The following is a 13584-nucleotide window of genomic DNA, read 5'->3' as shown; positions in this document are numbered from 1 at the left end:
CTCTGCTCTGTGCCTTCCGACCGAATTCGAAATTTTGCGTGCTTAGTGCAGGATTTTTATTCCTTGATCAAAACAGGGAAATGAAAATAAATCTTTTGTCCAACCGATATTGTTCGATACATTGTTCGTGTTTTAATGTTTTTAAGCACTTATAGAAATAAAGAAACTGAAAAAAAATCCTTTTTTACATAATAAGTTCCTATAAAAGTTTAACATATTAACATGTTGTATAACAAGTACTAACTACCTTGTATTATTAAGTTGATTTTGATTAAAAAATCAGGTTACATCTACTACTATATATTAGAAAACTATATATTAGAAAAAAAAGCTTTTAAGAACGCAAGGGACATAAATGTCATAAATCATATACAAAGTGACAGAGTCGAAAGAAACGACCTTGACGAGTTGATCTACCAGAAATAAATTACTGTCAAGCAAACGTACGAGACCATATATCTTTATTCATAGAAAGTTGTCAAGAACGCCAGCAACGGCGAGGGTTAAGAAAAAATAAGTTACAATTCACACAATTTTATTGTTTCAATACAATTTCAGCCTTGCTTTTATGAGTACAGTTTTTACATTATTTACATCACAAACCTCTTGATTTTGAGTACAAACACCGTAAAAAGTTTCAAATTTTTCATTCGATCCATTATAATTATGCTATGAGAAAATAATGATATCTATACATTGGTATATATTATATTATAATGTGATAATAAGAAGTGTGGAATAGACCGAAGTGGTCGTATAACTTCTTATAACAACGATCATAACATCCTTAAACGATTGTCTGTAGAGCTGCATTCGCTCTTCTCGTACTGTCATTGTTTTGTGAGGCCCAAACTATTGGCTAATTGCGTACATCGAGAGACCACTTCATCTTGAAGGAGGCTGAAGGCCATAGCAATTAGTATCAGTCCAAAAACTAAATAAACACAACACGCTATCATCTGTACATATTCACTTCTAGTACTCTCTGTGCTCTGTTTCATAGTAGAGAAGCTTGTTGGAACGAAATCACCAAAACCAATGGTGGCTAATGCGATAAAGCAAAAGTACGCTGCATCTAGGAAGCTCCAGTTCTCCCAGGCGGAAAATATGGCCGCCCCGATACAAATATACGCCAGGAGCAGGAATAAGACGATTCCTACCGGTATGTGGCAATGTTCTAAGCTGTTCTGGTGTTGAACGCTAGTTGTACTGCTGCTTGGTACAGCGACAGATTTTACTTTGTGGTTCTCTTCGTTCCAGATCAAAGGCACTCTTGATGGTGTATCGTGAGGACATATTCTGTAAACAATTTTTTTATTAATTAAAGTTTTCATGAATCAAAATAGATGAAACTCCAACCTCATAAACTTTCACATTTATATTATTAGAACATATTAGGCGTCCTCATCGATATTAGTAAAAGTATTATAATGTACATATTTTCAATATAATTTCATATTTATAGTCCAATATGAATCTTTAAAAAATTATGCAACAATATTTTCTTATCTTTACACTGTATTCAGCATATAGCAAGTTACGCAGAGGGAGCCTTATATTAAAACATTCCATTCCCCATCATTTTCTTTTAATCGTACTATCGTCATAAAAAAATATTTAAAAACCCACCCTTCATCAGGATCTTCCGAATCTTCCAACTCTTCCTGACTTCTATTAAGGTATATCTCCCCACATTCTTCCGCTATCAGCTGTTCTATGACAGCTCCACGCGGCCGCTGTATCGTCCTCGCCCTTCCTCTGCCATGTACCGTGGCGTGGCATTTGGGCGCCATTCTTTTACGATCTAGTGTCTGCGTTTGGAGTGAAGATGACGCGTGCGCTTCTAACGTTTAGAAAAATTAAATAATTTTATTATTGGATATTTGAATAAAGCTTACTACTTTAGAACAATATTAAATTATTATGTCATTTTAAAACACTCGCAAACTGCATTATAATTTACCTTTGATCAAAAAGATAGAAGATCTATCCCACAGCGGATACTGTTACAACCCAATTAAAAACAATTAATCTTTTTTATTTATTAATTATATAATGTTTTTTTTATAGTAGAAAAATAATATTTATAATACAAGTTAAGAACTTACCATCGCATAACGCACTACGCTTTACTCGGCCTAGCGTAGCTGCACGAGGACTGGTCGGCACCTTTTCAAAAACTTGGGAATACTGTCCCTTATCACCAGCTCTAGTCTTCACCGTGCCGGGTGATTTGTGAATTCTTGGTGGAAACGACGTGTATTGGTTGTTTTCCGTCGGTTGCGGGAGTAGACGCTGTTGCTCGTGAAGTTGAAAATGATTTTCAAGCTGAAATTAAATTATTGATTAAAATTTTGAAAATTAAGCAGATAGTGAGGAATGGAATTTTATTGGAGAAGTACAAGAAAATAACACTTAGTTTTCTAGCACATCTTTAACATTTTATCAACATTATTTACAAATACCTCAAAATTTATACGGTAAATAAAACATTTTGAATCATGGTGAATATACGCCCAATATTTGCGGTTAGTTGAATTATAGGGCAACAATTTTATTAAATACTGAAGTAGCCATTACAATTTAATTTTTTTTTTCAGCTTCATGCAACATACATTCATAGGTATAGGATATTCAGAGGTTGGCAAAGAGAGAACGTACATCTATCGTATCTATCGTATCTACATAATCTATCAATTTAGTACCAAAGACTGCACTCTTCATATAAATTGGTAAACTAAACCAACCCAAGAATATCTATAATAATGACTCATTAATATGTAATGAGTATCATAAAAGTTATAGATGTACTCCCCGAGGTGAGAAACCAATCAACAACCAATATCCATTATAGTGGATTACTCTAATGTATATGAGTGCTTAATCTTTTCTTGTTTATCTTTCAATACCAATAATATATTGCAATTATCCTTATTTACGGAATAGGTAAAGAATGAAGTTCGTTCTTAACGTTTTTTTAGCTTTACGCTATATCCCGCACATGGCAGGGTAGGCATAGGGAACCGGAGAATCCAGTGTTAAGACATTAACCGTTCTCCATTTCCTATTTTAAAAGACAATATCATAAGATTTGAAGTAGAAACTAAGGCCGCAATTTATTGAATAAAGATTGAATCTACAACCATCGTATGTAAACAGATATTGTCAAATTATGTCACTTGTTTGTAAGCTACCTTTTGTCTCTTATTCATTTAGTAGGGTAGGCAGAAGTGTTAAAAAACTCCGACGTTCTGCACTTTCCGCCCAATTTTCGAAGAAATGGCAATAACTCATTCGCGCTAGTGGAATATATGTCGGGTTAGATTTCCACTAGCGCGAATGAGTTAATGCCGTCGTACAACCGTCACGGCGTCAACAAATTTATGTCACAAATATTTTACAAAATACAAAAAAAAACATTTAAACATCCACACCTCCCCATCTTTCCTCCAAGTATTAGGCACTTTGTTCCTAGTCGCTCGTAACCACGCTAATCTGGCGAGTCGAGCTAGTGATGCACCGAGGCCGGCTAAGCAGGCCAACGTGAGTGGCACTCCTGCCGCCGCATATGCAACTGTTGCAGCACGACCTGCCGCTGTTCTTGGTGAAACATTACCGTAACCTGGAAAATATGAGAAATTAGTGTTGCTAGTTGTAAGCTGAGTAAGTATTTAATTAGTCACCTAATGACCCACGTGTTTGAAATGACCAGATGGAAAAGGCCTTTTTTACACAGCTAAGTGTGAAGAATGTGAATGAAGTAACAGAAATAAAGTAAAATCCTATCCTTTCCTATCCTATCCTTTTAATCCTTTTTACAAAAAAACTCTGTTCTGTTCTGCCAACGGGAAAACAATATCATTAAAATCATACTATGCATCAAAAATGAATTACTTCTTCAAAAGCTTCTTGGACAAATTGAGATTATTTAATTTAATACCTTTGCTGAGTGTTTTCAAGTTTCGGTTTCCAGATACTCTACAATTGTCATTAAAATAATAACTTAGTTTTATAGAAGGTACAGTGCTCAAAATGCTTTTAACTAAAATTGAAATTTGTACAGAAGCTATTTTGAGACACTAAGCCACGAGTAAAATTTAAACTAACCAAATTAAATTATTCTTACAAAAATAGTATTATTTATTAAATAAGTTAAGGCTTAGGAAACTTAACGATAAGACACTGCTTTTCTCACTTTCCGGCCAATTTTCTATACATTGCATGTTACATGGCATAGCTTAGCTCCATACTACTTCTAGCTAGAGTACAAATGAAAATAATACATTCCCCCAAATGCAATTTGAGCTCACAATCGTTGCGTTTACAGTCACACGTCATCTCACTGCGCTATAACGACCTCAAAAATAATTGACTCAGATAATAAATGGGCATCATTATAAAACTATAATAAAATATTTGTTATTGCACGTGAAAACCTTCAGCTACTAATTAACCTTGCTTCCACATTATTAATTACTCCAATTTTAATGAACACAAAATAACACAACTGACAATGATTGATCGTGTTTACAAAAGTAGGAATTTGAAGTTATTTTTACTCGTTTTTTATAGAGCAGCATTATCCAATTACTATATATAAAAGAAAGTAGTAAGTAAAACAACAGTTACAGTGATCGATGATTATCTTAAACTTGGTTCGAAAGTTCTCGCGTAAAATGTTTAGAGAATTTCATTCTAAGAACAATGTTTTATGAAATAAACCTTAAAACACACTTTAAGCTTAAGCGAAGCATATCAACAACAAAGTTACTGTTTTATCTCAAAGTTAAAATATAAAAAAGTAAGAGTTAAGATCATTTAAAAGTTAAGATACACAATTCCCCACTTTATGTGAGTGTTTTAACACTAGGTTTCCTTTTGAGTACCTTCGGTAAAATGCGTGAAGTTTCTTCTTCTTTGATATTATTATGTCATAAAACATAAAAATATGGCAGTTCTACTGCTAATTTGATATGGTTTTACAAAATATAGAGCTATTCAAAGCTAGGCAATAACGATGATAGATTACTACAAGACGTGACTTATGAATACTAGCTTCCAAGTTTGGGTAGGCACAATATCTCACTTCAAGAGACCTAGGTTACTGTAGAGATTAATATACATCGTACATCAGGGTCAAATACATTGTTCATCTAGCTCAGAGTCGATCTGTGATTTTCACAATGTTATATAATATAAAGTAATATGAAAATAAACTATATTGGGTGCGTTCAGAACTTCCTTAACATAAAAATCGAAAAATATTACGTTACTCACTGAGAAAGTGATAAGGTACAATCAAAATTTCTAGACATAAATGTTTGTGATTTGAATTTTGGAAACCTTTGGAACTCTAGACACAAGGAATTAGGACAATATAATTTTCCAAAAGTCCTACGGAAACTAAGAGAAATAGGAACGAACATAGTAAGGCAAGGTTCATGGAGTCTACTCAAACAAAACTACGGACGACTTCTAGCGGTATTATAAGCATAAACGTTATCTCAATTGAGAATAGAATCCACAACTATAAATAACAACAACGACACAAGAAACTTACCTATTGTAGTAATTAATGTAATACAATATATGAGTGCTCCAGAGAATGTCCATTTAGTTTCTATCAACTCAGCAGGTTGCACGTCGGACTGCCTCGCCGCAGCCACTATTGACGATTCGAATTTGCGTAATTGTTCGTGGACCAGTCTAGTCCAATTACGCTCGTATAACACGTTTAGGCGTTCTGAAACAAATATACGATTATTTAGATTTTTTTATGATTTTATGTGTATACAAAATCAGTCAAATTTAAATAAATCAACTTGGCAACAACCACGTCAAAATTGTCAATTACATTATTTATATTATATTTACAGGTTTAGATAAACTAAATCTAGGGGAAAATAATTTATCTATTAAACTTCAGTAACTGATTTAATGTTGGAATCTTTAAATCTTTTCACATTTCCTAATTCTACCACTAAGTAATAAGTTTAAACTACCTTTTCCAAAAATATAAAAACATTAGTACAGATCAAATTTCTATTAAAACAGCGAATTTATAAGAAACAATATAAAGTGAATTCTTCCATTAAAACGAACTACCCAAAGAATAATTAACTATAAGAATTTGTGATAAGACATCTTAATGGACTATAATAACTTCGATGGACTTCGTTGGATTAATGTTAGCTATCAAGCTTGTTTGATTTAATCACAACTGAAAAGTCCCATTAAACTTTTGAGATTCTAAAGCCTTTCAGAGCACTTCCCTCAGGACCAGGGCTTCTTGTTTACCACATTGAAAATAGGTATTATTGGTTATTATATAAAAGTAATAGTTGATACGATAATAATATTTTACTCAGAATATTCTATTTACATATGTTGATAGAAAATGTCAATCATAGTATCTAATTAGGAATTGTCGGAATACAAGTGTGATGCAATGTTTAATGGTCTGCCTAAACAAAATAGAGCATTGGATACCGTTGAACGCGTATTTTTTCTGAAATTGAGAAAAAGTTAAATATTAAAAAGAAACCTGGCTAAAAGTGAAGGTCTATTAAATATTAAACAATGCTAAAAATATTTTTGTACAAAATACACAATAGGCTATTTCTTTTCCTCATTTCAGTAAAAAAAACGAATAGAATACAAACAATTACTTTAGATGGAATCTTTCGTACGTGAACGTGTAGATTTATTTCATTTGGACATGAAAAGGTGGGAGCCATGAGATCCCTTTGACCTTATTGACGTTAAATTTGTTAGATAATATTTGTACAGGATGATGTTTGAGTTGATTCATTGACGGGATCTTTTTGTGGCATACTGCCTCGATTTGTAAAAGTGAGGGAGGAAATTCAATCAGAAAAAGGAAATGGTATTATTAATATGTTGTAAAAGCAGGATATACCTACTTGTAAGGAAAAAGTATAAGGGTATTCGATAAATATACTTGCGCTTTACAGAATTGCGATTTATTAGTAGTTTTTTTCTTAATATTTTATTATTTTTTAGCTTCATGCTGTGTGTAGGCAGAGAAAACCTGGTATTGAGATATTTTGTTCTCCACGCATTGCCAAACATTGCATTTAGAGTGGTGGAACTCAACTTCGATTGGTCAGAACACCAGGATAGAGCGAAGAAATGAAAAAAATAAAAAAATTATAAGTAGGAATCGAATCTACAACTGTCGCGTTCACGTTGTGTCGAGACGGTATATTTATTTTTATTAGAAAATAATCCTTATAAAAAGTGTTAGAAGGAATTACAGAGTTTTCTACAGCTTTCTAGACCTTTTCATTCTTATACTATTTTAAGAAATTGTTACTGTAAACTTTAGGGTCCAATCAATACCTAAGGGCTTCTAAATTTTTAATTTCTTTTACAAGTTTTGCTCAGTACTTATAATCTGCTTATATTTTTTTGTTAAGGGAATAATTTAATTTGGAGATAAAAGTTTAAATAATGTTAAAATATACAACCATACACTTCATATTAAACAAGATAATATTATTAAATGCATAGCATTATTCCCCATAATGTCTAAAGAAACACGTACTCATCATCATATCCACAAATAACCTCCATATATGCAAAATATACATACATTCTGTATTATAAATATTGGCGAAGTAGACCAATAAAGATTCGATCACAGAGCTTCACAGGGAAAAATTCACACGCTATCGGCACGGACGGGGTCCTATCTTGTCGTATAACGGTCGATCTCAATTGGTTTCGTGATTCCGCATCCACCTACAAAACCTTCAGGGTTAGGTGGAAAATCCTGAATGGGGTCGATGGGGACGTGTCAATGTTAGATGCTAGATAAGTTCGGTGTTTCTACAGTGTTAATAGTATGTTTACTGTATAAATATTGACACTTTATTTGTTTACATTTTGTTATTATTTTTGTAGGTTCAGCTGTATCTGAGCCTGAGCAGGGGGAACCTGGGAGCCTAGTCTTAATATACTGTTTCCATTAAAACACTTCTGTTTTCCGCAATTTTATTAAGACTTTTAACTTGACTAGATATCATTATTCAGATAAAAAATCTACATATCACAGCTCGGTTCAAAAAGAATGAATTGAAACAATTGAAGAAGCCAAACAAATATAACTATTGTGGTGATCGATTGCCATTAAAATTTTGTAATGGTCCTAATATTTATTAAATAATATAAACCATTATATATTGATCTGTATTATTTAATATAGCTCTGGTGTTTAGGCCTCCATTCTCTGATTTCTCTGGTATATAGACTTACTACCTTCTAAATAATACAAACAGATACGTGCCCTACATAGTCTAAAATGTTCACAAAGTTATTCTTAATTACGACTGCGTTCTCAAATTTAAAACAATTACCTTTGTGTCACCTTGCAACTAGTTAATTTGGAAATTTTTACGAGAGCTAGCGTAAATCTTGAATTTGCTGCGGACTCACGATGTGTTTCTTTTATAGCTGAGAATAAAATGTTGAAGTATAAAATTGTATACATTTTACTTACAAAGATTTCGACTCTGTATTTTTATGTAAAAACATTTAACACGTGTTTATTTAAAGAAAGATTTAAAAACTAAAAACATTAAAAAATTCACGTAGAGGGAATTGATTTTCACGAACAAAATGAAAAAAAAACCCTATTAAATTTACATTGTAAGCATAATAAACACCGGAAGTCGTAACAGGTGAACATTTGACCAAACAGAAATTTCGACTAAAACCTTAAAAATTGGTTGCGTATAATAAATGTAACAAAGCTTTATATTAGGAAACAACGTAAATATAATGAACTGAGGTACCAACCGGGCTTTAGTAAATTGTTTGTCATTTGTCGGTCACGCGACGCCCTGCTTCGTCTTTGTTCGATCAAACATCGCTGAATGTTCTTTCGAAAATGTTAATAAACGATTGTTTTATTACAATTATATTTATTATTGGAAAATAATAATTTTCTTTGGAAAATAATTTAAATTATCGTTCCCTATTTTCCTCTCTCTTTTAATTTAATCCTCCAAGTAAATCTCAAACCGATAATCATCGCGCTTATAGCCAGACGCTGTGCCACTAGGCCATAATAAAGAAATTTGTCAGAAAGTAGGGAACATTGACTTAATATTAGGTTCCGTCAGTCTACTCTGCTGCATGAAGAATAAAGCGTTAATAAAAAATCCAAAAAGATTTTTTTTAAAATATCTTCTATGACCTAAAAATCTAAATGACAAGTTCATCAAGATTTCAATCTATAAATTAGGTGACAAATTGAAAAAAAAATACAATTAATATTCGACACTTTCAATTTGGCAAGAGATTTAATGGACGAGAGAATTAATTGATTTTGATTGCAATATTTTAAGCGACATATATATTTTAGTCATTTATTTTTTAAATTATTTCTCAACATTTACATTCACTAAATTATTTTTTTAAAGTTAATTAGTATTTTTAAATAGCAATATAAGTTTTACAGTCAAAACTACTGATAGTAGAAACATGGGAAGTATGTAAAATAGTAAAACTGAAATGATTGAATGAATGTTTGTTTTTCAATTCAAAAGAAATAACGTAACGAGATTTGTACTCGCATCTCTTGTTGCCTATACTAAATTTTAAATTAGTTTTTGCATTATTCTAAGTGTAGAATAAAACTTTAATAAAAGCGAACACTGGGTTCCCTCTACCTTCCGTGCTATACGGGAATGCCTGAAACTGCAAACAAAAGAAATGTTCCTAAAATGCTGAAATGAATCTTTACAAAATGAATAATTAGACATAGGTATGTGAATAAAAGGATTAGAGAATAATAAAACGATAATAAATGTTACTGTAACGGTTCTTGTATTGTCGTTTAGGGACTTTTACCTGAAATGTATGAAACATTTGGGCATTATATTGTCCCATTAATTAGAAGAATGTTGTAATTTTTTTATTATCCCACGCATATCAAAGGGAACCCTAGGAACCTAGTGTTAGGACAATTCGTTTCCGTTCTCCACTTACCGATGAATTTCGGAGGTATTATGTATCGAGTGCCGAAACTCAACGCCGTAGTTTGCCTCGTTACTAGAGCAAGGAAATGGAATTATTAAATATTTCATTTACCCGAGTGGAAATCAAACCCACAATCTGTCACGTTCAGAGTCACGCGCTTTTACCCCTACATCATGAGTGGCCTCGAAAATAATATTTCTAGAGTAGTAAGTACGTTATTTAATGACTCTATTCACAATATGAAATTTGTCAATACTGTAAATTTTAAAGTAGTTTTATTTTTTTACTAGCGACCCTCTTGCGGCTTCGCCCGCTTTTACTACTGGATTATTCATATAATGTATGTTTGCAAAGCACTTAAGATAATGTGAAAATTAATGAAACCCTAATGCAACCCGCACTTTCGTAGTTTCAATAAAGATTTTCCAATTGTCCACAGCAAGGATTTTTTAGTAGGTACCGTAATTTTAAATCTGTGCTACTAATCTTTTCAAGTACTTATTAAAATATAATTAAATGACTATTTTTAAACGGAAGAAATTATAAACAAAAACCTACCTACTAATAACTACTACAAAAAATATGAAACCAAATATATCGCGCTGAAATAATACATTCAACTCCAATTATCCAATACGTGCAAACGCATCTAAATCTTCATTGCTATAAAGGCAGGCGGGTTTTTTTTTTCGAGCTTGTGGTTAATGCTGAAGAGAGTATTCTGTCCCTGATGAAAAGCAAGCACTACGTGGCTGCCTGTAAGGAAAATTAAATAGAATGCATCGGCCGGGAATCGAACCCGGGCCGCCCGCGTGGCAGGCGAGCATTCTACCACTGAACCACCGATGCGTGTAAGGCAGGCGGGCGCGGCGGACGCATGGCGAGTGGCGACCCGTTTCACAGCAAGGATTTTTTGATATTATAACAACTTCTAAAGTACTTATTAAAATGAAAAATAGTAAAAGACAGTTTTGGTCTACATTAAATGGCCAACGTAACTAATATACTTATTTATATGCTGAGAGTAAGGGATAAGTGAAACTTGAGTAACATACAGCTGATGTGTCAACGGCGTGATGTGTCAACAATTAAATGCGTTTTTCTGTAAAGCTATTCGCAATTTCGAAATATTGTAAAAAGCAAATTTTATCTTCGTTTAACGTAGAAAATTAATAAAGTATATTAAAGGATAAGGATTAATACCATTATGGAAAAATATGACTCACAATAAAAAATATATTGAAATTATTATTTTTAGACAGAAAAATGATCACTACACGTTATTCTTAAAAGATACGAATATGCCGTCGCGGACTTTTTTGTAGATCTTATTAAGAGGAACAATACTCCAGTACATTTTTTTCATGTAGTACTTACCATTAAAGCAGCGCATGCGCGAAAGTGTCTCAACGGGTAGGACTTTATAAACATTTATCGTATTTATGTTAATTTACATAAGAATGTACAAATAATAAACTATATATAAACCTTCTATGAAAAATAGTCGACCTAATGGTGAAAACCACATCAAAATCGGTTGGGTGGTTTAGAAGAAGAAGAGTTAGAAACAACAGACAGACACGAAAAGCGACTTTGTTTTATAAGATATAGGATACGTTACTCGTTTATGGTATAAAGTAGGTATAGTAGACCAATACCAATTTATTTTTGTGCATACAAAAAAATATCTTATAATAAGATAAGTAATTTTTTGGTTGCACTCTTTTTCCCGCATAGCAAGGTAGGCAGACAAAAACTAGTGAAAGAAAATTCCTTTCTCACTTTCCTTTCTATTCTTAAAACATTAGGTAATAAAATATTACGAAATACAACGTCACGCTTGTCTTATTATCAAAACAAGAAAATAAAAATATTAATTTCCCGAGAGGGAAGCGAACCTAGAACCGTCACGTTTACAGTCAGACTTGCTGCTAAACCAAAACGGCTTCACAAAAATAAAATTTAAAATTATTAATCTTATTGTCCACATCAGTAATGTCAGTACTAAAACAGTCTGTACCTAACCGGTATAATATGTATACAGCATTTATATTTAGCGAGTGGCGTGACAACAGAAGTCGGTCAATACAAAGTATAACAAAAGAGAGTTGTGTATTCGCTGCAAAGTTTCAGTTCTATTCTACAATAGCATCACGCGAACACAATTGAAAAGTTGAAATGTCTCATTGTGTAGGATTCGCTGGCTTAATATTATATCTATGATTTAAATCTCTTTGAATCTCTTACTTGCTTTTTTTCTTCTCAGGTTCCCGCTTTATCTCGCATTTAGGATTGTAGACAGAGAGATCTTAGTGTCAAGATACTCCCTAAATTCAAGATATTGTGTAAAACAACAGCGAGCTTTGTCTAGCCAGAGTGGGGAAATGAAAATAAATCCTTCGAGTAAGAGTTGAATTGAATTGCAAATTCGGTTCGGTTGTATTATTTTCGGTAAGGCAAAACCCCGACGTTAAGTTCCGCCGTTCAACACGCAATGCCTTCGAAATTTGTTGGAAATTTAGGAACATAAGTGTCGTAATGGGAACTAAGTGGTTTAACACTAGATTCTTAGATTTACTCTACCTATACTACTATGGGCGAGAAGCAGCGTAAAGCTAAAACAAAGATAGAATCAAACTGTTAACCATCGCGCTTACAATCAGACAGTGTCAAACACTACCACGACATCCTCTAAAACCCTCCAAAATTAATTCTTCAAATATATTAAAGCACTACTACCTACTTGTAATAAAAAAAGACAAAAAAATATTTAAATTTTTACTTTTACATTTCCTCTGCAAGGTAAGTACATACATAAATTCAAATATGCTTCGAGCTGAGCGATATGCAACTCCAGTGATCGTTGCGGTTTCATTAACCCTCGATTCTCATACGTGGATATGTTGGAACTTTAAATGTTTTTGAAATGTGTTCATTAATATTGCATTTTTTATTATTTCTTCTCGAATTTCCTTGCCTTTTCACGTTTATTTATTTAATAAAGTTGATTTAAATTTTGTGTTATTTTGATATTTTAAAATATTTTCTTAGCATCTCACTTTGGATACAGGTTATCTTAGTGTTAAGGCACTCCGTTTTTTATGTTCCACTTCACTTAACTGGCGGAACTTAGCACCGCACTTTTCACCCACACATATCGATATCAATAAATCAATTTTAATTAAATTAAATTATAAACTCTAATTGAGCTCCACAATTAAATTGAACGTACACTCACCGTTATTCCATTAAATTATCACAAATAAACTATCGGGTAACTTTCTAGTAGTTAAGTTTATACGGCAACATGGGAATACTTTGATTACTCGAGCTAAGCTCCGCTTTACTCAAACCATCGTCGTGATTTAGTGCTTGAGCCTCTCGTCTCTACAGCGAGCACGTTGACTAACCTATATTATTTGTTTTTATAAAGAAAAAATACCATTACGGCACAGTAAAAATTAATCTAATTCAACATTGATTATAGTAAATTTGATATTATGCTTTGATACTATGCTTAAATATTTCTTAGGAGCGTATTTATAAAGAAAAGTCTTACTTTTAATCGCTTACCAAGGC

General features: G+C 32.6%; 1 protein-coding gene across 1 annotated transcript in view; it reads right to left on the bottom strand.

Moving 5' to 3' along the window:
- Positions 1-518: 518 nt before the first annotated feature.
- Positions 519-13584, bottom strand: part of LOC146533798 (potassium channel subfamily K member 18-like) — a 108985-nt gene continuing 95919 nt past the window's right edge. Inside the window, exons 3-7 of the mRNA XM_085194465.1 lie at positions 5561-5743; positions 3435-3622; positions 2109-2328; positions 1630-1843; positions 519-1299 (exon numbers count right to left, since the gene is read on the bottom strand). Of these exons, the coding sequence (XP_085050591.1) occupies positions 831-1299; positions 1630-1843; positions 2109-2328; positions 3435-3622; positions 5561-5743 (1274 nt within the window). The 3' untranslated portion in view covers positions 519-830. The remainder of the gene's footprint in view (positions 1300-1629; positions 1844-2108; positions 2329-3434; positions 3623-5560; positions 5744-13584) is intronic.

Source organism: Heliconius melpomene, chromosome 12 (genome assembly GCF_056956725.1).
Source record: "Heliconius melpomene rosina isolate 202511_hmr_F chromosome 12, ASM5695672v1, whole genome shotgun sequence".
Lineage (NCBI taxonomy): Eukaryota > Metazoa > Arthropoda > Insecta > Lepidoptera > Nymphalidae > Heliconius > Heliconius melpomene.
This window is presented reverse-complemented; position numbering and strand designations above follow the sequence as displayed.